General features: G+C 41.2%; 1 protein-coding gene across 3 annotated transcripts in view; it reads right to left on the bottom strand.

Annotated features, from left to right (window-relative positions):
• LOC137094135 (centrosomal protein of 95 kDa-like) overlaps positions 1-25,833 on the bottom strand; it is a 210,422-nt gene that overhangs the window by 165,186 nt on the left and 19,403 nt on the right. For all 3 annotated transcript variants that reach the window (XR_010908600.1, XM_067459432.1, XM_067459433.1), the window contains exons 2-6: positions 25,014-25,142; positions 22,384-22,488; positions 21,582-21,695; positions 21,343-21,433; positions 6,691-6,809 (exon numbers count right to left, since the gene is read on the bottom strand). Coding sequence is in view for 2 of the 3 variants with exons in the window: in XM_067459432.1 (XP_067315533.1) it covers positions 6,691-6,809; positions 21,343-21,433; positions 21,582-21,695; positions 22,384-22,488; positions 25,014-25,142 (558 nt within the window). In the remaining variant the exon portion in view is untranslated. The remainder of the gene's footprint in view (positions 1-6,690; positions 6,810-21,342; positions 21,434-21,581; positions 21,696-22,383; positions 22,489-25,013; positions 25,143-25,833) is intronic.

Genomic DNA, 25,833 nt, shown 5'->3' with positions numbered 1-25,833 from the left:
GTCACAGGACTTTACCAAATCATACCAAAGAAGTGTGTTTTTGACGGAGCGGTCCCAGCGATAAAGCTTCGACGGTGAGTTAACTTAAACTGCTTCAAATGTCTCTGCTATTGGCTACGGACGCATGAGTAAACATCAGTAAACGACACGATCGCGTGCTTCGTCATTCAAATGCGCTAACGGTTACTCCATTGTTGTTCTCTGTATAACGTTACAGTATTCTGACGTGCAAAACCGTTTTGCTTGCTACTTCTAAGGTCTAGTCGCATACAATAGTCCATAAACCGAATCATGTCCTCATACACTGCGAGTAAACACACAGAAATGTGGAGAGGCCATTAAATACAGTAACTTACATACCACAGAGATGGACGTCCTGCTGTTGCCATTTCTCCTGTTCAATTTATTTCTCCCTCAGATTTGATTGTGGATCATTATCTGTATTAGCTGAGACAGATGGGTTTCTCCACGCTTGAGGACGTCACCGCTTTGCGCGCTTGTCATTCTTTAGCTCCGCCCACACGATACGCCTCCAGGCGCTCGGTTTTTTCCGGAAAGACTCGGTACAGCCTATATTTCTTTTATAAATATGATAAAACTAAAGACTTTTCGGAGATATGAAGGATGCAATACTACTCTATAGGTACTCAAGATTGACATGAGATTGACTGAAACTGAGTGTTTCACCCCCCCTTTAAAGAACACTCTCTGAACAAATGACACAGTTTAAAAAAGAAAGAATTTATTAACTTACATCATTGTCTTTCGTGTAATAATCTATGGTGTCGGTCATCGCTGTCATGATCAGACGTATAGTTTTATCAGTGTCCTTTGCATATATTTAATTTGAAGACGATTTTTAATTTATCAGATGAAATATGTGCGCATACATACGGCTAGTTCATGTTTAGATCATTAGAGCATATGAAATAGGTCCATAATTTTTTTTTATGCACTTGCTCTGCTCTGAATCTGATCTGTGATCCATGTGGTGAGCGTTGTTAATCTCATCATCACAGCTCTCTGCGCAGAAACCGATCTTATGCGCACGTGTGAAGTATGAATTCTCTGCTGTAATCAAGCGCCGAATACGAAATCGCCCTCTATAACCATTATTTGAAGAGACGACTATTTGTAGTTGTGTCCAAAACCATAGTGGATGTTATTGAGTGCACTTATTCAATCTCACATTGCACCGCAATAACGAGTGTACAGCTGATGTACACACAACGGCTGTCTAACTTTACGCACTTGTTTTCATTGACTCCTTCAAGCAAACAATATACCAAGTAGATAACGTATAGAATAGGGAATGATGCTTCAGTGCGCAATTTCGGATTCAGCCTTGCGATCTCAGCTGTGCTCTCGCAACAGTGTAACAGTGAAGCGCTGCAAAAAAAGTGTTAAAAAAAGTGTTGTTTAAGCGGCATATAACGGTATCGTCAAAATTCATGTCACAAAAATAAAAACCGGTATTCGGAATGAACTGGTATTCCACCCAGCACTACCTCCAGAACTCAAGCCGAGCTTGGGTACCGATCTAGTGGTCCTCCAACAGGCTCTGCACAGAGATGGGAGACATCGCTGGACTCTGGACGTGGACAGGAGCTGGTTCAGTCCAGAAGCTTTCCTTCGCTGGCTCAGGCAGGGCGGCAGCCATCTTGGCTGGACACAAGGGCTAGGTTCATCGGCGCCTATCTTGGCTAGAGATGAGGACTTGTGTGTTGTGGCGGCCATCTCCCTTTGCTTCCTCTTTTGAGCCGGTGCAAAAGTTGACTCTGAAGCAGCTGTGGAGGGACTTGTTGCAGGCTTGGGGTGAGCTGGAGCACCCAAGCGACTTAAATATAGTAAAATGTCCCCATAAGTATAGTAAAACCTGAGATCACCTACACTGTGGGGACCAGTGCCATTGGCTAGTACATTTTTTTGTTTAGTCGCCAGACAGATTTATTATATTATATTATATTATATTATATTATATTATATTATATTATATTATATTATATTATATTATATTATATTATTTCGGTGGAGATCAAAATTAGAGAACAATTTATAAATATTAGATTTTTTTCAGAAATATTGTTGATATTCATTGCTTGAAGTTTGAAGGAATATTAGCTGTGGGTATACCATTGTTCTGCTAGCATAGTTTACAAAATACCAAGGTACTTAAAAACCTTTATTTTTTTCAAAAACACCGTGATCAAAATTAGAGATATATATAGATAAATATAGAGACTATATACTCATAATGCTCCGGTGTTTTCTTGGTCCACTCTTCTTTCAGTCTCTTCCACGGTTTGGTAACTGTAGTGGGTTTCTTAGCCATAACTGTCGCCAATGATTTTACATAGATTTTTCAATAGGGTTTAGATCAGACTCTGGGCTGGCCATTTCATTATTTCAAAGTTCTCACTTTCAAGGAACTGCTTTACCCATTTGCAGTGTGATAGGGGGCATAGTCTTGCATAAAAATTGCCGGCTGATTGGGAGATGCTCGCAGTGAAGGAACCACATGTTGCTGAAGGAGGTTCAAATAAACAGGTTCTGAGGTTCTGCCATGTAGCTGTATAATAGGCCCAACTCCTGCTGCAGAAACATCCCCAAAACCATGCCACTTCCTCCTCCATCTTTCACTGACTTCTTTGGGCACTTTGGATTCAATCTTTCCCCAGTTTGATGCCGAACATAATATTTCCCATCAGAAACAAATAAATTAAACTTGCATTCATCACTAAAATGAACTTTGGACCAGTTCTCCTCTGTTCACACAACATGCTTCTCAGCAAAGGTTAGTCTAGCCTTTTGATTCTTTCTGCTGATGAGAGGCTTGGTCACTGCAGAGTGAGCATTCAGTCTGAATTCTCTTAAATGACAAGACACTGTATGGCAAAACAGATCCTTACTGTGTTCAGCCCTGAACTGGCGAGTAATTCCAGCTGCAGTGTCTCCGCATTGTCCTGTCCTCTCGTGCAATAGTCTTGCGTACCTTTTTGGGTACTTGGATTAGTTTGGGTAATGAATTAGTGTCTTTGTAAAGCTTCAATATTCTAGAAATTACAGATTTGGAATGACCAACTTCTTTTGCAATAGCTGAAAGGGTCATCCCTTTGGGCTTCATCTGGACAACCTGGTGTCGTAGAGTTTCAGTAACCTTAAGTGGCTTGTCATCTTGCAGTGAGTGAAAATTGGAAAGTTTGATTAAAGTTAAATAGGGTTTGCCAGATTATTACGGAAATTAGCACCAAGTGCCAAATTAACACCCAAAGCTTGAAGGTATCTGAAAGTGTTCTCTAATTTTGACGAGCGTTATTTTTCAATTGTCTTATTTAAGTTGCATATGCTGTACTTCAGAATATATTAACTGCCCTTCTGCTCCTGTTAGGATAATTTCAAAAAGGACTAAGCAGTGACCTTGAAATTTAGGAAATTGTATGTTGATCTCTACTGTTTGTTTGATTTATTAATTTATTAATTAATTTATTTGTGAGAGTGAGTGAGTGAGTGAGTGAGTGAGTGAGTGAGTGAGTGAGTGAGTGAGTGAGTGAGTGAGTGAGTGAGTGAGTGAGTGAGTGAGGTATCAGGCAGCATTTTTCTGTCTGAGCCTAACAATGGTGCAAATCACTTTTCTTACCCGACAGGCATAAATTTATGCCTGTCGGGTAAGAAAAGAGATTTAAGCTATTTTGAGCCTGGCATGCTTGACGGGCTGGTCTAAGTATTTCACAATCTGCTCAGTTACTGGGATTTTCATGCACGTGAAAAGGTAAAACATCCAGTATGCGGCAGTCCGGTGGGCGAAAATGCCTTATTGATGCTAGAGGTCAGAGGAGAATGGGCTGACTGATTCAAGCTGATAGAAGAGCAACTTTGACTGACATAACCACTCGTTACAACAGAGGTATGCAGCAAAGCATTTGTGAACACATGCACAACCTTGAGGCGGATGGGCTACAACAGCAGAAGACTCTACCGGGTAGCACTCATCTCCACTACAAATAGGAAAAAGAGGCTACAATTTGCACATGCTCACCAAAATTGGACAGTCGAAGACTGGAAAAATGTTGCCTGGTCTGATGAGTCACAATTTCTGTTGAGACATTCAGATGGAGTCAGAATTTGGTGTAAACAGAATGAGAAAATGGATCCATCATGTATTGTTACCACTGTGCAGGCTGGTAGTGGTGGTGGTGTAATCCTGTAATGGCTACTTGCAGCAGGATAATGCACCATGTCACAAAGCTTGAATCATTTCAAATTGGTTTCTTGAACATGAACAGTTCACTGTACTAAAATGGCCCCCACAGTCACCAGATCTCAACCCAATAGAGCATATTTGGGATGTGGTGGAACGGAAGCTTTGTGCCCTGGATGTGCATCCCACAAATCTCTATCAACTGCAAGATGCTATCCTATCAATATGGGCCAACATTTCTAAAGAATGCTTTCCACACCATGTTGAATCAATGCCACATAGAATTAAGGCAGTTCTGAAGGCGAAAGGGGGTCAAACACTGTATTAGTATGGTGCACCTACTCACCTCCTTCAGGCTATTTCTTCTTCAATCACTCCTGCACTCACTCCCATTGTCAATACTTCTCTTCACACAGGAAACTTTCCCACAGCATTTAAGCAGGCTCGGGTAACCCCACTGATTAAGAAACCCTCTCTGAATCCTGCACTTTTAGAAAACTACAGACCGGTATCCCTTCTGCCTTTCATTGCAAAGACACTTGAGCGAGTTGTGTTCAATCAACACTATGTTTCTTGAACAGAACAACCTCCTGGAAAACAACCAATCCGGCTTCAAAAGTGGCCACTCGACTGAGACTGCCCTGCTCTCAGTAACTGAGGCACTGAGACTGGCAAAAGCAGCTTCCAAATCCTCAGTGCTCATCCTGCTCGATCTGTCTGCTGCTTTTGACACAGTTAACCACCAGATCCTCCTCTCAACTCATAAGAAGATAGGTATCTCAGGAACTGCTCTCCAGTGGTTCAGGTCTTACATCTCAGGTAGGTCCTACAGGGTGTCATGGAGAGGTGAAGTGTCCAAGTCACATCATCTGGCTACTGGGGTTCCCCAGGGCACAGTGCTTGGACCACTTCTCTTCTCCATCTACATGTTGTCATTAGGATCGGTCATTCAGAAACACGCCTTCTCCTATCACTGCTATGCTGATGACAACTCTACTTCTCATTTCAACCAGATGATCCTACAGTCTGTTTTCGTATAATGCTGCCTGCCTGATGGACATTTCGGCAGGATGAAGAAGCATCACCTTCAACTCAATCTCTTAAAGACAGAATTACTTGTTGTCTCAACCAACCCAGCACTTCATAAAAATTTCTCCATTCAGCTTGGTTCATCAACCATAACTCCATCCAGGACAGCCAGGAACCTCGGAGTTGTGATTGATGACCAGTTAAACTTCACTGACCACATTACTGCAGATTTGTCTTATACAACATTAGAAAGATTAGACCCTTCCTATCAGAACAGGCCGCACAACTCCCGGTCCAAGCTCTTGTTCTCTCCAGACTGGACTATTGAAATGCTCTTCTAGCTGGCCTTCCAGCATGCACTATCAAACCCTTGCAACTAATCCAGAATGCAGCGACGAGAGTGGTCTTTAACGAGCCGAAGAGAGCGCATATCACGCCTCTCTTTCAATCGCATCAAATTCAAGGCACTGGTTCTTGCCTACAAAGCAACCACTGGCTATGCACCAATATACCTAGACTCGCTTGTTCAGACTTACACACCCTCCAGAAGCTTGGCGTTCTGCGAGTGAACGACACCTTGTGGTTCCATCGCAAAGGGGCATGAAATATCTCTTACTGAACTTTTCCTGGACCGTTCCCATCATTTTCTGTTAGTTTGTCTTTAAAAAAAAAAAGTTTGTGTACTGTGCTCGATTGCCCTTGTTTGTTTCTTTGCTTTTATTGCTCTACCCTTTTTGTAAGTCGCTTTGGATAAAAGCGTCTGCTAAATGATTAAATGTACATGTTCCTAATAATCCTTTAGGTCTGTGGTTCTCAACCTTTTTTCAGTGATGTACCCCCTGTGAAATATTTTTTTCATCCAAGTCCCCCCTAACCAACGCAAAGTATTTTTGCTTAAAAAAAAAAAAAAAAGACTTAAAACAGAGCACTGCCATCCGTGTCTGATTTATAACATTTTGGAACAGACACATACAAAATTCTAACACTTGAAATATTTATCAACACTAAAATGTGGTGATTCATACTAATGTAGTTAAGACAGTGACCATAATTCTGAAATGGAATCCAGGGACATTTCCTATTTGAGTCGTCGAAATATCCCTAAAATCTCATGTGTTGTTGTATTTTAATTAAAAAAACGGGGCCTTCGATGTTTTTGTTGTTGTGGAGTCCCTAAATTATTATTAACATTAATAGTGATTATGATTTAGCTTGATTATTAGGATTTTTGGTCAGCTCATTTCAGAAGCTCATTAAATATGCATATATTATCCAATCCTGAAAAAAAGATTTGGTGGACACACTCTAGCCCCCCCCCAAAACTGAAGTTGTAGAGCCCTCCCCTATACTGTAATTCAATGTAATTCGCATATTGTGTTTCACAGAGAGAAAAACATGAAAACATCATGTGAAATGAATAAAAACTTAATGAAATGAAAACAAGGATTAAGGTTGATAGGTACCTTCTTGTTTGGCCATGAACATGCAGGCAGAATCCCTCAGTTGGATGAGCTCTGTGGCTGACTTGAAATCATCTCCATTCCAGGAATGAAGGGAATGTTCACTGGACGGGAGTGCAGATCTGAAGACAGAAAAAGATCCAGGGGTTAGCTGAATAGGCATGTGCCGATATCAATTTTGTTGAATGTTGCGATTAATTGCTGATCATTTATCACGATATACGATATTATCACGATATTGCCATAGCATAACAGCTTTAAGAACTATTTTTGTAATAACAAAAATAACTAAATGTTTAAATACAATAATGCAACAAAAATATATACAGCTCTAGAAAAAAAATTAAGAGACCACTTAACATTAAGAAACAATGAGAAATCAATGTTAAGTGGTCTCTTGATTTTTTTCAGAGCTGTAAAAGTACAATTTTCAAACATTAAAGTGCAAAAGAATTAGGCTATAAAGAACAACAGGTAACAAATTACAATAAGGTCTCGTTATTTAATGCATTAATTAAGATTGAGCAATAGCTACATTTGGTACAGAACGTATAATGTTTTTGTTAATGTTAGTTAAGAAATACTGATCATTGTTAGTGTCTTAGGTCCATTAAAAAAGTTAATTTGATTTTGAATTTAATGTTATTAAACAGTAACTAAGAAATTAACATTACTTAGAATGATTAATTCTTTATTAGTATTTTTCATTGTCAGTTTGGTAATAATGAATTAACATGTTAAAGGGGGGGGTGAAATGCTGTTTCATGCATACTGAGCTTTTTACACTGTTAAAGACTTGGATTCCCATCCTAAACATAGACAAAGTTTCAAAAACTAATGTTGGACGTTTGATGGAGTATTTCTGTGTTAAAAATACTCCTTCCGGTTTCTCACAAGTTTCTGAGAGTTTTTTTCGAGTATGGGTCGAATTGACGTTAATAGAGCGGAAGGTCCTTGTATGGGCTGTACGGGCTCTTCTCCCGGTAGGGTGCGTGCGCACGTGACTAGAGCGAGAGAGGAAATGCACGGCCGTAAACACTCTCTCAGCTGCAGATCCAGTCGTCCGTGAACACTAATGTCGGTTATAGTCCGCGCCGCGCTCCACTTCATTCCTCCACTTTGACATTCAACGCTTCAGCACAGCATTCCGGGAAGACAGCGCTGCATTTGAACCGATTTGAACGCAAAAATGCTTCAGTCGCATGGCAAAGTGGATCTCCACACTACAAGAAGGACTTCATTGCTGTTCTATGTATAACGTTACACTAGTCTGACGTGCAAAACCGTTTTGCTTGCTACTAAGGTTTGGTCGCATACAATAGTCCATAAACCGAATCATGTCCTCATAAACTGAGAGTAAAGACAAATGTTGACAGGCCACTAAATAAAGTACATACCACAGAGACGGACGTCCTGCTGTTGCTGTTTCTATTTCAGCCTCCGAATTAGATTCTGGATCATCTATTAGCTGGGATCGATAGCAAGGGTTTCTCCACGCTTGAGGATGTCACCGCTTTGCGCATTCGTTATTCTTTAGCTCCGCCCACATGATACGTCTCCAGGCACTCGGTTTTTTCCGGAAAGACTCGGTACAGCCTATATTTCTTTTACAAATATAATAAAACTAAAGACCTTTCGGAGATATGAAGGATGCAATACTACTCTATAGGTACTCAAGATTGAAATGAGATTGACTGAAACTGAGTGTTTCACCCCCCCCTCCCCCCTTTAACTAATGAAGTCGTATGTCTCAAAGTTTTACTGGACAATAACAAATAATTAGAACAGTTCTAATCATTAGGGCATGTTGTAGTCCAGATTAAAACATAAAAATGTTTAAGTTAGAAAATAAATAGCCTATTAAGTCTTTAGTAAGTATTAAGTATTTGGCCCTGTGATGAACAACATTGAGATTACAAAAACCTAATGGCTGTTTTAAACACTACACGCGGTTTTTGTTTGTTTGTGGGTTTCCGGGGTAATCGCTGCATTCTGCAGTTCATTAGCGCCCCCTGCTGTCACGAAGCGGCACTTCAGCAGCGTGTCTCCTTCACCGGTTCAGTCATGTGCAAACGCACGTTGGGCTTGTTTATATCTGAGCGAGTGTCCCTTTGACGCAGAATAGCGGTGTTGAGCATTTATACGGTTGATGGGCAAAGTATTCTTGAGTGCATTATAAAAAAAATTATAAATTGTTAATAAATTATTATTTACGATATTATAAAGGGCCCACGATAACAATATTGTGCAAATTCGTTATCGTGATAAATCGCATTATCGAAAATCGGCACGTCTATAGCTGAATAAACCTCTTTCTACAGGCCTGAAATGCAACACCGCGCGCTAAGTAGTCCTATGTGCATGAATCCCTGTCAAACACTAAGAAAAAATATTGTAAGTTACTGCTTAAGAAAATTTTAATAGGCAGAATAATACAGCATCACGGTCCACATTTTTATGTCTTTTGATTATCATAGTATTTTGAAGGACCAAAACTAACTTTAACTATTGGCTTTTTAAGTCAGCTGTCACTTTGCGCAAACATGGCACAGCCCTTGTGATGGTACTGATAATAATAATACAATAACAAGAATAATAATTTAATTGTTCTCAAAAATAACTGGTGATGTATAAACCGGGACAAAACGTGAATGTTGCGGATGGCCTAACATAACATAGCCTATGTTTAACATAGCCTATAATTTTGCAGGAACGAGACTGATAAATCTGAGGTCATAAAGGGATGGACAAGGTCAGCAACAATACTAGGCTGTGGCATAGGTGGCCCAAAGTGTGCCGAGAAAATATCCATCACACCACAAACATCTGTTTACATCAGACCATGTGAAAGACGGGTTTATACGAGTTATTTTTGGGAACAATTAAGTTATCATCATCATCAGTACAGACATTATCAAAGAATTAGCTGGTTTTCTATCAGAATTAGTATTTGCTGCAGATAAAGTACTAATTGTTGGTGATTTTAATATCCATGTAGACAGTGAAAAAACAGACACATTGGGGTTGGCATTTAGAGACATTCTAAACTCTATTGGAGTTAAACAACACGTATCAGGACCCACTCATCGCCGTAATCATACTTTAGATCTAATAATGTCACATGGAATAAATGTTGATACCGTTGAAATTCTGCAGCAGAGCGATGATATCTCAGATCATTACCTAGTGTCATGTATACTTAATCATCTGATCATCTCACTTCAATCATCTGATCGTGGCTGTATCTCTCTATTAGTGTTACTCGATTTTAGCGCTGCATTTGATACTATCGATCACAATATTCTTTTAAATAGACTCAAACATTTTGTTGGCATTAGTGGAATTGCACTGCCATGGTTTAAATCATACTTATCTGACCGTTATCAGTTTGTAGCAGTAAATGAAGAGATGTCACACAGATCACAAGTTCAGTATGGAGTACCGCAAGGCTCAGTATTAGGACCTTTGCTTTTCACGTTGTATATGCTACCACTGGGAGATATCATTAGGAAGCATGGCGTTAGTTTTCATTGTTATGCTGACGATATACTCAGCTCTAGATTTCCTCACGCCCTGATGAAACGTACCAATTCACAAGATTAACGGAATGCATAGCTTGATATAAAAAAATTGGATGAATAGTAATTTCCTGCAACTTAATTCAGATAAAACTGATAAATTCAGATAAAAATGTTAATTATTGGACAGAGAAGCTCCACAAGTAGTAACCTAGAATACTGTCTAACACTTGATGAATGCTCTGTCAAGCCCTCGTTGTCAGTGAGGAACCTGGGTGTGCTCTTTGATACCAATCTTCCATTTGAAAGCCACGTTTCTACCATCTTAAAAATATATCTAAATTATGGCACATGCTTTCAATGCAAAATGCTCAACATTTAGTACATGCGTTCATGAGCTCAAGGCTAGATCGTTGTAATGCTCTACTGGGTGGTTGCCCTGCTCGCTTAATAAACAAACTCCAAATAGTCCAAAACGCAGCAGCTCGAGTTCTTACTAGAAAACAGGAAGTACGATCATATTAGCCCAGTTCTTTCAACACTGCACTGGCTCCCTATTAAACATTGCATACATTTTAAAATCCTGCTTATTACTTACAAAGCACTAAATGTTTTAGCTGCCCCAGTACTTAAGCGAGCTCTTAACACATTATACTCCATCACGTCTATTGCGGTCTCAAAACTCTGGCCAGTTGATAATACCTAGAATATCAAATCAACTGCAGGCGGTCGATAGTTTTCCTATTTAGCACCTAAACTCTGGAAGCAGACACAGTTTAAATCTAGACTAAAAACGCATCTCTTTACTATGGCATACACATAGAACATGAATTTTTTTTTATTATTCAGATCAATTGACTGATTGTTAGGCTGCATTAACTAGGTCAGCCGGAACCGGGAACACTTCCCATAACCCCTGATGTATTCGTTACATCATAAAAAGAGTGGCATCCACACTAATGTTAGTCTCTCTGTTTATCACAAGGTTTACTGCAGTCGGCCGGATCCAGGCCGTGTCCGGATCGGATGGTGGACCTGCGTCTGGACATGACCAACACATCCTGGAGTCTCTGCTGAGACCGTTTTAATTGGTGTCTCCTCTGAATTTGCCTCACCGGCACGTCATCCTCAATAAACCCGTCTCCGTGTTTGGCGGGAAACTTGCTTGATATACAAGCTTGAGTGTTTGTGGGTTAAAGGGGAGTTAGGCCAGGGACAGCCAAAGAGCTGTAGCATGTATGGCTATGCTGTGAGGTGAGGCCTAATGCTTAGTTTGCTGTTCTCAGCATATGTATTAATTTTTTGTGTTGTTTGATTGGAGTATTTTGTTTATTTCTTTATTTTTGTTTTGAATTTAATTTGGAGCACGTGTGTAGAGAGAGCTGTCTGAATAAACATCACTTGGACTGTAAGTTGGCCGGAGTTGTACTCCAATCATTTCCTCATTCCCCGGGCTTGCTGGCAAACAGGAAAACTTTACAAGGTAAACTGCAAACACCCAGCCCTTCACCCCTGGTGGGGTATACCATTGTATGTCATTGTAAAAGCGCTATATAAATAAAGTTGATTGATTGATTGATTGATTGATTGATTGATTGATTGATAGAAACCCGGGACTATAATTGAATGATTGTTACATATTGCCATATGTATCTACGGTTGTATTGTGTAGATTTGTATGACAACTAGGGCTGTGCGATTAATCGAAATCATAATAAAATCGCGCTTTAAGCATGTGCGATTTCTAAAGCGCTTCATAGCACGATTTTTCTGCTCCTGGCCCCAACCTCCCAGTATGCCATCCGAACCAATCAGAATGCAGCGTGCCTAAATTGAGTGTGAGAACAGAACAGACCGGGCATCAACATCTCAACATATGAAATAAAAAAATTATTATAGGCTGATATTTAAACAAACCCTAATTAAATAAGCTAGGTTTTCTTTAACCCATGGCTGACGAAGTCAGCGCATTCTGATGGACATTGTCCTTTAGCCCAGTGGTTTTCAAACCCTGGGTCGTGATAATTATGAAAAATGGAGTTAGCTTACATTAAAAATTTAAAAATATATATTTTTTCATAAAATCATTCTATAGGCCTATATAATAATAATAGTAATAAATACATGAAATATATATTGACTTAAATAATTAACAGATTAACAAAAAAAAAAGGAAAAGAAATGTGTGACAGTTGCTGCTGACTGGTTTGTTATCGTGAGGCGCGACACTCCTCCAAACAAGTTCACGGAACGGAAACCCAGAAGACAGAAAGCAAATCTTGTTTTCTTTAGGCTATTTTATAGCACAATGCAAGTAAACACTTTTGCAATTTTAAATAATTTTTCCAAGTAGAGGCCCGCTCGCAACATGCATGTTTTGTCCCGCTCCAGTCCACATACAAGTAGCTATAAATTATTTGTAATTCCAAAAAAGCTATCATCTCAGTTCAACGCGATCTCACAAAGCTCTGTTATCAATAAAAATGACTGCACAATGAATCTTTTATTTATAATGTCTAAACTTTCTTTGTTATAAAGGATTTGTCAGCATACAGAATTCAGCACTGCACAAAAACTCTTGAGCGGTGAGGGGATTTTTTTTTTTTTTTAAATGAATCTGTTTGGCCATTGCGTTCTAAAAATAAACATTTGTTGTATCGGCTTTGTTTAACCAATATATTGGTTACATTGCACAACACGGCAAAAACGTGTTATACTCTGCCTCCACCTGTAATTTGTTTTTATTTTATTTTATAACATTTTATTTGTTTCTAGATGTTTTCTTTTTAGATTTTTTTATTTTGCTGTAGTCATGCAAATAGTTTTATTCTCCCGAAATCCGCACAAACACGAGTACCGCACTCAGCCATCAAATCTAGTCCCGCACCGCACTCTATATGCGTTGGGTTCCGCGAGTCCCGCGGGAGTGTAATTCTCAAGCACATTTTTGCGCATGTGAAGAGGATGATTTTTTCCCATCAATATTGGGACGCGAGTTAAGTAGCCAAAGCCTATAATAAATAATGGTTTAGCATCTAAATTTATCACCAATATGGAAACATTTGGACTCGAATGAGGGAGTTAGGCTGCGTGAGTCTAACGCTGGTTACTTTCAGTTCCTCATTAAATTATTTCGTTTTGACTTTATATAGTTTATAGCCTTCTGTTCTGAATACCGTTAAATTTGAAGGATTTGTTGTGGAGTGAGGGGAACTAAAATAACCTATGTTTGTAGTACAATATTTCGCTTTATTTAGCCTACTGGTATTATGAATGCAATCAAATGCGACTTATACGTGACTTACCTGCTTTTTTCTCTCTTTCAAAAGTCTTGTTGGTTAACCAGTTCCCTTTCGAGAGAGGTTCCTCGTATTGCGTATGGGAAAACTCGTTTCCCCAGGGAGAATATGAAGCAAAACTTTATTAATAACGGTATCCATGTAAAGCGCAGTGCAGCTGAACGACGATAGCCCAGCGCGAGGAGCGCTCTGATTGGCCGGGCCGCGACAACTGCAGGAACCTATGGTGAGGCGGCTGAGAGGAACAAACCAATGGGCGGCGTTCCAGAAAGCCTGCCGTAAAAGGTGCTTATATTTGCATACAGGAGGCTATATAAGACCCTGATTCGCCATAGGTGTCAGATTTTATCTCCTTCAGCGACACCTTCGCTGACCTCCGGAAGAAGCACCACCGTCGAACAAGCACCAGCGGAACCTGCAGCTGAGGACGACGGATTCCCCCGGTCTCCGCCTTCTCTGCCGTTCCAGCAACGCCATCCGGCGCCAGTATCTTTTTATTCTCTCTTCTTTCTAAAACAGCGTGAGGCATTGATTCAAATGCCTCACACCTCCTGCGGCTCATGCAGAGCTCCTCTCCTCGGCGGCGACCGTCACGTCATCTGTGTGACATGCCTTGGACGGGACCACGTGCAGCTCGCGCTTTCCAGGGGCGGCTGCCCCGAGTGCGATGTGATGGCGCTGCAACGTCAGTCACGTGCTTCGCACCGAGATTTCGAAACTGTTAGAGAAGAGTGAGGTGGAGCCCGTTCCCCCATCCCGAAGCGAGTCGGGCATCTACAGCCGATACTTTCTCGTTCCGAAGAAGGACGGAGAGCTCAGGCCCATCCTAGATCTAAGGCATTTGAACAAACCTCTAATGTCTCGCTCTTTCAAAATGCTGACGGTGAAACAGATCCTCGTGCACATTCACCCCAGTGACTGGTTTTTCACGATAGATCGGAAAGATGCGTATTTTCACGTTCAGGTATCCCCCCACCACAGGCCATTCTTGAGATTCGCCTTCAAGGGGCAGGCTTATCAGTGCACGACCCTGCCATTCGGGTTATCCCTGGCACCCCGCACGTTTACGAAATGTATGGACGCGGCATTAGCCCTGCTCAGGCTGAAAGGGATGCGGGTGCTCAACTACCTCGATGACTGGCTAGTGATAGCCCAGTCTCGAGCACAACTACTAGCACACAGATCCTGGCTCCTCAACCACTTAGACTGTTTGGGTCTCAGGATCAATATCGCCAAGAGCTCGCTGTCCCCCACTCAAAAGATATCTTTTCTGGGCATAATTATAGATTCGAGACTCATGAACGCACGGCTTACGACACAGCGCGCGCTATCTGTCCAGAACATGGCGGCTTCATTCAAAGCCGGGACTCGTGTTCCCCTGAAACATTTTCAGAGGATGCTCGGCCTTATGGCCTCGGCATCGTCAGTGCTCAGGCTGGGACTGTTATACATCCGTCCCCTCCAGCGTTGGCTACACGCCCGTGTACCTCCTTACGCATGGAAATGGGGCCTTCTTCCCGTCAAAGTGAACCACAGCTGTGTCAACGCTTTGGCTCCTTGGATGAGGACAGAGTGGTATCAGAGGGGCGTGCTTTTGGGCACGGTTACGAAGTTGAAAGTGGTCTCGACAGATGCCTCCACTCGAGGGTGGGGAGCCTTACACGAGGGCAAACCGATCTCTGGCCTGTGGACAGAAACAGAGAAATGGCTGCACATAAACTGTCTAGAGATGAAAGCGGTCGCCTTATTGCTGAGAACTTTCCTTCCACATATAAAGAACCACCACGTCTTGGTTCGTACAGACATGTCGGTGGTAGCGTATATAAATCGCCAGGGCGGCCTGAGATCACATTCTCTTCACTGCATGGCGAAGCATCTCCTTTAATGGGCAGAGCACAACCTGAGCTCCCTGAGGCTCATGTGCCAGGTATTCTGAATCTGGGTCCGGATATGTTATCCAGGGGAGCCATTCCCCCAGGGGATTGGTCTCTTCACCCGCAAACGGTTCTCTTAATTTGGAGCACTTTTGGCAGAGCGAAGGTGGATCTCTTCACCTCAGAACACTCACTGCCCAATATTTTTCTCCAAACGCTGGGACGCCCTGGCCCATGTTTGGCCCAGTCTCCCGCTATATGCTTTCCCCCCGATCGCGATGCTGCCACAAACCATCAAGAAAATCAGGGAGACAGTATCCACGGTGCTTTTGATAGCCCCGATCTGGAGGAACCGAACGTGGTTCTCCGATCTGATCCAGCTGTCAGACACAGCCCCATGGCCCATTCCGCCGAGGAAAGACCTCCTCACGCAGGCGAAGGGGAAGATCTGGCATCCCAGTCCCAAGCTATGGGCCCTCCACATATGGCCCATCAACTGTTATCGGGGAACCTCTCTGACAGAGTTATGAACACTTATGAACACCCCCGCGACCAGGCGGCTCTATACTCTGAAGTGGTCGTTGTTTTCTAACTGGTGTGCCGTGCGAAATATCGACGCATGCTCATGCGAAATGGCAGAAGTGCTCACTTTTCTCCAAGAGCTACTGGACGCGGGTCGTTCCTCCTCCACGCTCAAAGTTTATGTCGCCACCATAGCAGCTAACCACACTCAGATCGCGTGAAATTCACTAGGGAAAAGTGAGCTCATTGTACGTTTTCTTAAAGGGGCTAGGAGATTGAACCCCCCCCCTCGCCCTCCCTCGGTCCCTATTTGGGACCTCGCAGTGGTTTTAGAGGCTATGAAGGGTCCCCTCTTCGAGCCACTCCAGACCGCGACCATAAAGCTTTTATCACTCAAAACCACGTTTCTGCTGGCTCTGGCCTCGGTTAAACGTGTGAGTGACCTAGACGCACTCTCAGTGAGCCCGTCCTGTCTCGAGTTCGGGCCCAACAACTCCAAGGTTGTTCTCAAACCGAGACATGGTTTTATACCCAAAGTGCTTTCTTCCCCCTTTTAGAGCACAGGTTATTACACTGCTTCCATTACCCGCGTCTCAGGGTGAACAGGACGCGAACCTACTCTGCCCGGTCAGAGCATTGAGACTGTATCTGGAGCGCTCCTCCCCCTTCAGGCAGTCGGACCAGCTCTTTGTCTGCTTCGGCAGCTGCACTAAAGGTTGTGCTGTCACGAAGCAAAGACTCTCACACTGGATAGTGGACACGATCTCGCTGGCATAGGAGTCTAAAAACCTGACTTGCCCTATAGGCGTTAAAGCCCACTCCACTAGAGGCATGGCCTCATCTTGGGCTTGGTCGTGTGGCATTTCTTCGGAAGATATCTGTGCGGCGGCAAGCTGGGCCTCTCCGTCCACTTTTATCAGATTTTACCAATTGGAGGTTCCAGCTCTACAAGCAGGGCTTCTCTCCATCTAGGCTCTATCTTGACCCTGGCAAACAGATTGCCTTACGTTTTGGCCTGTACACATTAGTCCTTAAGCACCATTCATTCATTATAAGATCCGACTATGTCCGATCAGCTGTTCAAACGAACCGACTCTTCCGGTTCTTCATTCCCCTTATAAGCCGCCTCTGTCGGTCTCTCTGGGTTTTTTTTGACATGTGCTTTGGGTATACTGGGTCAGTCAGTACACACAGCGCTTTACATTGTGTTCCCCATACGCAATACGAGGAACCTCTCTCGAAAGGGAACGTACTCGGTTACTTTCGTAACCTCGGTTCCCTGAGAGAGAGGAACGAGTATTGCGTTCCGTGCCATGTTTATGCTTCTCAGGTATCGATTCAGTCGATCTTAAAACCTGACACCTATGGCGAATCAGGGTCTTATATAGCCTCCTGTATGCAAATATAAGCACCTTTTATGGCGGGCTTTCTGGAACGCCCCCCATTGGTTCGTTCCTCTCAGTCGCCTCACCATAGGTTCCTGCAGTTGCTGCGGCCCGGCCAATCAGAGCGCTCCTTGCGCTGGGCTATGGCCGTGCAGCTGCACTGCGCTTTACATGGATACCTTTATTAATAAAGTTTTGCTTCATATTCTCGAGAAAAGGAGTTTTCCCATACGCAATACTCGTTCCTCTCTCTCAGGGAACCGAGGGTACGAAAGTAACCGAGTACGTTAACTATCAAATTAGTGCAGAATCAACTTTGCATAGCAAACACATCAAGGATCAAAAGCAGTTGTGTGGAAAAGTGCTGAGCTGAATATTTGTGCCATCTAATGGCTGAATGGAGAAAACAGTCAAATGGCCCATTGTATACAAGTATTATGCTTGGCTTGACTTATTTGAATGTAAATGGTTGTAGGCCTATAAATGGGTCGCGACAACAACAACAACAAAAAAAAGAGGGTCGCATTAAAAAAAGTTTGAAAACCACTGCTTTAGCCAATAGCAGCGGAAATAACTCACAGTACAATAGACATCTTTAGCCAGATATGTGCAAGACATAATTATAAACTATAAACTGTCTACTTTTGTTCGTGTAGCCTATTAGAGGATGGATACCCGACCCGAGCCCGACGGGTTCCGACGGTACCCGACGGGTCGGGCCGGGTTCAGATAGATATTTAGAAATGACGTTCGGGTTCGGGTCGGGCTCGGTCACGTCAGCGCGATAAGGCATTGAACCTTTTAAATTTAAAACTGCTTATTATGCAAGTAGCCAATGGGCCTGTTTAACTTGATGCAATGGTTTGTTTTTGTGATTAAAATACATGCATAATATTACCCTAACATCCGTCTTCCTGCATGCGGAAATTTGTTTATGTCGCCGTGACAACAACTCGCAACACGTGCGTGCATATTGCCCGCGGCATCCTCATCATTCCAGTGAGCGCAACTTCAGCGCTGCTGGCAGCAGGACAGCCTTGAAGCCATCCGCAGTTGATGCAATCCTTTTTCTACATAAAACCTTGATTAGCCTAAACTTTGATGGATAGATTATGTAAATAGATCCCATGTTGCAGTTTAGGAACCACAGTTTGAGAAAATTGGTAAGATGACTTTTATTTCAATAAGCATTTAAATTGTGTTACGTTAATGTTTTGTTCTGTTAGCTTGGGCAATTTGTAGCAGACCTTTGTTCATTTAATTTCAGTTGGCTATTTGATAGGGCTCTGTGTAACGTTTAATGCCCCGTGTGCGCGCTGATGCGCTCGTCTGTAAGCATTTCAGAATGCCTTCCTTACAGTTGCTTAATAAAAGCGGGATTTCCACACAAACAAACGTACGTGTTATTAGTATATGAGGGGAAAAAATTGATTTTAACTGTCGGGCTCGGGTCGGGCTCGGACATAAATATTTGAATGCCTGTCGGGCTCGGGTCGGGTTCGGTTACTGCTCTGTCGGACGCGGGTCGGACTCGGACAGAAAAATGCAGCCCGATCCGCACTCTATAGCCTATACACTCACAAAGGCCGTTGATTCAGAGAACAGATTATTTTGCATGGACTCACTCCAACCGCCATCTTCATTTCAATATTTTTTTTGTTTATTTTGTATCTAAATTTAGATCATATTTCTAAAAAAAACTAAACAATAATTAACGAAATCTAACGAAATTCAAAGCCAAAATAATGAAAAAGAAAAAAACCTTTGAGTTACCACCATGCAAAATCAAACATTTTGTTCTTCTAATTTTAATTAATATGTGGATAGTGGATAACAGGCCTATCCTTCCATTAAAAATAATGTCTATTGTGGCGCTGGGAAACGTACCATTTTTTTTTTTACTTTAGTCTGACTTTAGTTTTTTGTTTTTGTTGTTTTGATTACCCACATTAATCAAAACAACAAAGGGGGGGGGGGGGGGTCTCATGTCAATCTTGAGTACCTATAGAGTAGTATTGCATCCTTCATATCTCCGAAAAGTCTTTAGTTTTATTATACTTATAAAAGAAATATAGGCTGTCTTATATAGCTAGTCTTTCCGGGAAAAAAAACGAGCGGCTGGAGGCATATCGTGTGGGCAGAGCTAAAGAATGATGAGCGCGCACAAAGTGGTGACTTCCTCAAGCGTGGAGAAGAAAGCATTACTCTAATAAACCATGGCTATCAATCAGATTCAATTAATACATATATGATCCAGAATCAGATCCGGAGGCTGAAATAAATTGAACAGGAGAAGCAACAACAGCAGGACGTCCGTCTCTGTGGTATGTACTGTATTTAGTGGCCTGTCAACATTTGTGTGGGTTTACTCGTGGTATATGATGACATGATTTGGTTTATGGATTATTCTATGCGACTAAACATTAGCAGTAGCAAGCAAAACAGTTTTACACGTCAGACTCATAGACAGTAAAAGAAATGGACAGAGCGTTCCCATAGACTTCAACGGCAGAAAATGAGGTCAATCAGAGGCACTCACTTCCTGATGGCTGAGCAAACTGCGCAGACTCAGACTGAGCTTGACGACGTAGATGTGACGCAAGCAACCTGTCTGACAGTTGTAGGTCTTCTAGTAGTTGTGGAAAGTGAAATCTGAATCACATTGTTTAAATATTTTCTCCCGTTGCTTTTGGCTCACTATGGGCTTCTCCCCATTCTTCTCCCTTGACTTTATCAGACTTTATGTTTCTACGTCCCCCCAACTGCCTCATAGACACTAAAAGATTGTTTTTGAGCGTCTCCTCCTGTCTATACGGTAATTTCTCAACTGTGCGACAGAGTCGCGTTGGTTATGATGCAATCATTAGCCTATTTTTACAAAAACAGCTTCTACGGGGCGATAGTGTACGATACAAGGTAATGGAGCCTTTTATGCATTGTCGTGTTTCTTTATAAATAAACAATGGACAAATGGAGTCTTTAAACGCCTCAGATGTAAAGTTATTCACTGTCAAAGTGATTCAAAAATGAATGGTAGTCAATAGAATGCTAACAGCAGGTGATGGCTTGGTTAGCAATGGCCGCCCCTATGGGTGGAACGCTTTCCGAGTGCTAGATTATCCCCTAGTCAGACTAGTGTAACGTTATACATAGAACAACAATGGAGTAACCGTTAATGCATTTGAATGAAGAAGCACGCTTTGTGAGAACGTAGCCTAGGTTTATGTTTGGGTGGTTTTACAATAAACAAACTGACACCTATATTGGTCAGCTAAACAAATGTATTTAAACACACACCATAGATTGCATGCTCCATTGATAAATTAACTAACATTATACACAATCGTGTTGTTTACTGATGTTTACTTACAGGCCAACAACATAGACATTTGAAACAGTTTTACTCACCGCCTGTTTCCAAAGCAGGACCGTGAACCTTTATCGCTGGGACCACTCTGTCAAAAACACACTTCTTTGGTAACATTGATGATTTCGTGAAGTCCTGTGACAGCAGTAACCGTGGAGATCCACTTTTGTGACACGACTGAAGCGTGATGTTGTGACGCTTCCCGTCATTTCTATGTTCAAATCGGTTCAAATGCAGCGCTGCCTTCCCGGAATGCTATCCGGGAGAAGAGCCCATACGGCCCATACAAGGACATTCCCGTCTGTCGATGTAAAGCGGACCCATACTCGAAAAAAACTCTCTGAAACTTGCGAGAAACCGGAAGGCGTATTGTTGACACAGTAACACTCCATCAAATGTCCATTTTAGTTTTTGAATCTATGTTTTAGGGAATTTAAGTCTTTGAAAGTGTAAAAAGCTCAGTATGCATGAAACAGCATTTCACCCCCCATATATATATATATATATATATATATATAAATTTGGTTAAATTCACAATTTTGGGTGGATAACACAATGTTGTTGGCCTCGTGGCCAAGAGTATTGGCCCTTCTCCCACCCATAGGTAAACCCTGGCTCCCACTGGGCCAACAGTGGAAAACCTGCTACTGCAACAGAGAAAGTCCACAATTATCTTATTATACTACTTACTGAATGCTGAATGCCTGACACTCTGTATTGTCTCTGTCCTTATTCCGAGGTTGAAGAGTTGCAGTGGTAGCATTGTTTTTTCCATTAAGCCCTGCATGTGTGCATGAAGAGAATTAATAAAAAATAAATTAGATGCATCATCGGCATCTTATGAACATGGAACACCTGGTTATATTAGTCTTTTGGCTCAGATGATAACCACTAATAAATAGAAGGCTGTTTAGTGAGCTATAAATCACCTTTATACTGGGGCTCATCATCACTCTGCTGTTCTATGAGGTAGTCCAGCAGACCATCAAAAATCTCCAACAGGTTTCTGATGGATTCTTTTTCTCCTCTGACTATATTCTCACCTATAGAAAGAAAGCATGTGTTACATACATGAAGCAACACACTACATAAAATGGTTAGTTCACCAAAAATGAAAATGATGTCGTCATTTACTCAAACCTTTTGCTTATCTTCGGAACGACAAAGATCTTTTTGATTAAATCTGAGCGCTCTCTGAACCCCGTAATAGACAGCCTACGCCATTGCAACTTTGACGCTTCAAAAAGTTCATAAAGGAATCGGAAAAACTAATCCATATGAATTGAGTGGTTTAGACCAAATGTTCTAAAAAGACTCAATCGCTTTTTATAATGAACAGAATGAGTTTAGGTGGTTACCTAACATATAAACATTGCACAGTAAACATAAACGGAAGCTGAACTGAACTTGAATCTTGAGTCAAAGTTGCAATGGCATAGGCTTACTATGGAGGGGTCAGAGAGCTTAATTTGAGTTCTGAAGATGAACGACGGTCTTATGGGTGTGGAATGACATGAAGGTAAGTAATTAGACAATTGTAATTTTTGGGTGAACTAACCCTTTAAAAACAGAAACCATGTGCTCTGACTGCTCTTAACAAGCATATTTAAAATTCTTACAGATATTTGGGTAGACACTTTTAGATAACATGGCATCATTCCTTCTGACAAGTCAATGACAAGTGATTAGAGACCATGGGAAGAGAGACAGAGAAAGAGAAACATGCCTAACCTGTGATGTGAGATAAACTAATCTGGAGGTAGTCTAAGGCCAGCGAGTCAATTACAGATTGCACATTGTGGATGTCATCTTCCTGGCGCTCAGCAGCTACACGATCTAAGGAAGAAAAGGCCCCCAAAAAAAATCTTCAATCACGATTCACAATCATAAGACAAGCATCTTGCTCTTCATTTGTAATAAAGCCAAGGAGAAGTGGTATTAACACTAAGTTGCATGGCATCTTATGTAGAGAAGCCATTGGCACAAGTTTTCATTTTTGGGTGAACTATCCTTTTAAACTGAAAGGATATATTGTATAATGTTAATGAGTATAATGTTTGTAAACATTTAGTTTTATTCACCAGTATTTTACATTAATGTAATTACTTTGATGTGTATAGCAGATTTTTTAACCATCCAGCAAGTGGTTTCAAAAAAATAATTTAAGCCGTTAACTAATAGTATTTATCAATCAAAATTCTCATTAATTATTAACCAGTTAATTTTGACCATCCCTACTTAAATAAATAAAGGTGACTTGACCTGACCTGACAATGTCTCTACGCACGTACTCGCTAGAACGGAAAATCACATGGCTGCCATATGCAACTAGCCAGGCCCAGTTTTGTGGATGATACGGTTTGTTTATTTTTAATTCCATTCCAAAAAATTGCAAGTAATAATTTATTTGGTTATATAATTTATTATATAATTTAGTTTGCAATACTTGCAATAACTGCTAGAAATTATACAGCAACACTTAAATAAAAAACTTTTTGAGATCTAAAAATATTCCACTAATCTTAGGCCGGGGACACACTGCAAGCGTGCCGTGAGCGTCTCGGCTGCGTGGCGTGTCCGTTTTTATTTCGGCTCCTGTGTTAACCGGTTAGCGCTTGCATTCTGCCTGTGTCAGCCGCACGGCTCACGCGTGGTCCGAGCTGCGCGGAAAACGCGTGCATGCTTCAAATAGAAGAGACGCCTATTTTTCACGCGACACGCGAGCGTGTTGGAAGCGTTTCTAGGCAAAATAGCATAGGAAAAGATGTTTATATGCCATTTTGACACGAATACATATTAATAAATGACATTTTCATGTTTGAAAGTCTTTAGGTTAACATAAATGCAGATATAGGCCTACTTGTAATAATAAAAAACAACATAATTATCGATTTTGAAATATTAAACCTGTCAACATAGAACAAAATATTCTGTAGCCTATTTTGTCGTCAATATCATATAGGATATATGGTCAATAGGCTACTGCCGACGTTGTCTTTGCTGTATCAATAGGCAATGTATTTATATTTAACATGAAGTATAGGGCTTCCCAGCAGCAGCAGCGCCGCGTCAGACACGCTTCTGGTGTGCAAAGACAGAGAAAACGCCAGGCAGCCGCCCCGCGGCTGACACGCAGCAGAAACGCCATGCTTGCAGTGTGTCTCCGGCCTAAGTAAAATCTTGCCAGATCTTTTTCTATCTTAAACTGGGTACACACATGCGATTTTGCCCACAATTTGGCTGTCTGGGACAAATTTTGCAAATTCTAAAAGATTCCTCTGATCCTAGGCTAAAATCCGAAGTCTTTGATCGTTAGTTAAACATGTTCATGGGCAGCCGTTCAATGACTGTTGTGTCCGAATCTTGCGTGCGTCCGTCAACTATCATACAGTCTGACATTAATGACAACTTAGATCTTGGCTAAGTGTGACATGGCTTACAGAGAGGATCGTATTCGTACAGTCTGACAAGAAACAATTGTAAAGGACTATTTTAAAATCGCACAGTGTGTACCCGGCTTAATTGAAAATTCATGTAACAACCAGAATAACATGGTTGCATGAGTGCAACCCCTCGCCTAATACTTGTTTGAAACACTTTTTGCTTTTATATAACAACCTAGTCTTTTTGAATAAGGTATATCAACTTGTCATGTCATTTTTTGCCACTCTTTCTTTGAAAGAGTGATATTAGTGGGGGCATTTTGACAGATCCAAAGTAACTGTGGTACCACTTTGATGATGCCCTTGACAATAATGTACTACACATCTGATTTGGAAATTATTACAGCCTACTTCTGATTTATCTGTTTTATACAGCGAGATCCCAACTCATCTCCTTTCTCACAAGCTCTTTGCAGACTTTAGCTATAAGATCATGTGACCAAGAAGATCCTAAGAAAATCCTACAAAAGAGCTTTTTATTTAGGGTTAAGCAGCATCAAATGAACAAAGGATATCAATAACTACATTTTTAGTAATCATTTGAATGTGATTGGTTAATTACAAACAAAGTTCCATGCCGCATTATGAAAGTGTGCGCACATTTTTGTAACAAGATAATTGTATTATTTTTGTCTCAAAAGTTTCTATTTGCTTGATAGGTGGGAAAGATGACCGGGTTTAACTGGGATTTTTTTTCATCTCAAAAACCTGTAATTTTAACAGGGTTGTGTAGACTTTTTATAACATTGTATAACATTAACTTCATGACAGGATCGAGAGAGAGCATATACATGTCTAATGTACATAACATTACATAATGCACCACTAACCCCTGATATCGGTTCAGACTTTCTGGTGCAAGGCAAAAAAGCAAACCCAGCCAGAAATCTTTTGCATAGGCAGAAACAATATGAATACCTGGTACTTTCTCTCCCAAGATCGCCTCATACAAAGCCACAAACACATTTGCATCACACTCCGAGATCCGTTCCAGCCTCAAGTTAATGTGGCATTTCAGCAAAACGTTGTTTGCCACGTCCACCCAATCTATACAAAAACAGCACATGTCATGAAAAATTTCAAACATAGTGTTTTATAAACCCTTGTGATGAACACGGTTTTAGCATACTACAAGCATAACAGCATAATACAATTTACATTAGGTTCTACACTGCGTGCAGAATTATTAGTTGATTTTCTGATCATATCGTTTCCAGGGCACATTTTACCAATTCTAAACCACATTAATCCTAATAACTAATATTAATTTTGTATGTAAACATTTAGAAGTGATATATAATTGTTCATAAAACCTGGAAATGAAAGACACTTTATATTCAGGTTTGCAGAAATATTAGGCACATTTTTTTATACTGATAAAATGAGCCAAAAACGAGATTTAACTCTTAATCATTTAAAATTATTAAATGCCCATGAGAAGAATGAAATACAATAAATTGCAGTTAAGGCATGCATGACCATGGGACAGTGAAATGCTCCTTGGGTCAGCAGAGTCAGACAAAAACAGGTGGCAAAGAAAAGATGTTAACTGCAAAAGAATCAAGAATTTTATGTGAAGAACCACCAGAAGTGTGTAACCATCAGGAATCAGCCCCACCATTTTCCAGAATTGCAACCTACTTGAGGTCTCCAGAAGAGCAAGGTATCAGGATCTCAGAGACTTAAGTTAGACACAGAATCCTAAAAAATGACCCCTGCTTATTAAGAAACAAGCTGA

The sequence above is a fragment of the Pseudorasbora parva genome, chromosome 12, assembly GCF_024679245.1.
Source record: "Pseudorasbora parva isolate DD20220531a chromosome 12, ASM2467924v1, whole genome shotgun sequence".
Taxonomy (NCBI): domain Eukaryota; kingdom Metazoa; phylum Chordata; class Actinopteri; order Cypriniformes; family Gobionidae; genus Pseudorasbora; species Pseudorasbora parva.
Note: the sequence above shows the minus strand (reverse complement) of the source record. Positions and strands in the feature narration are given on the sequence as shown.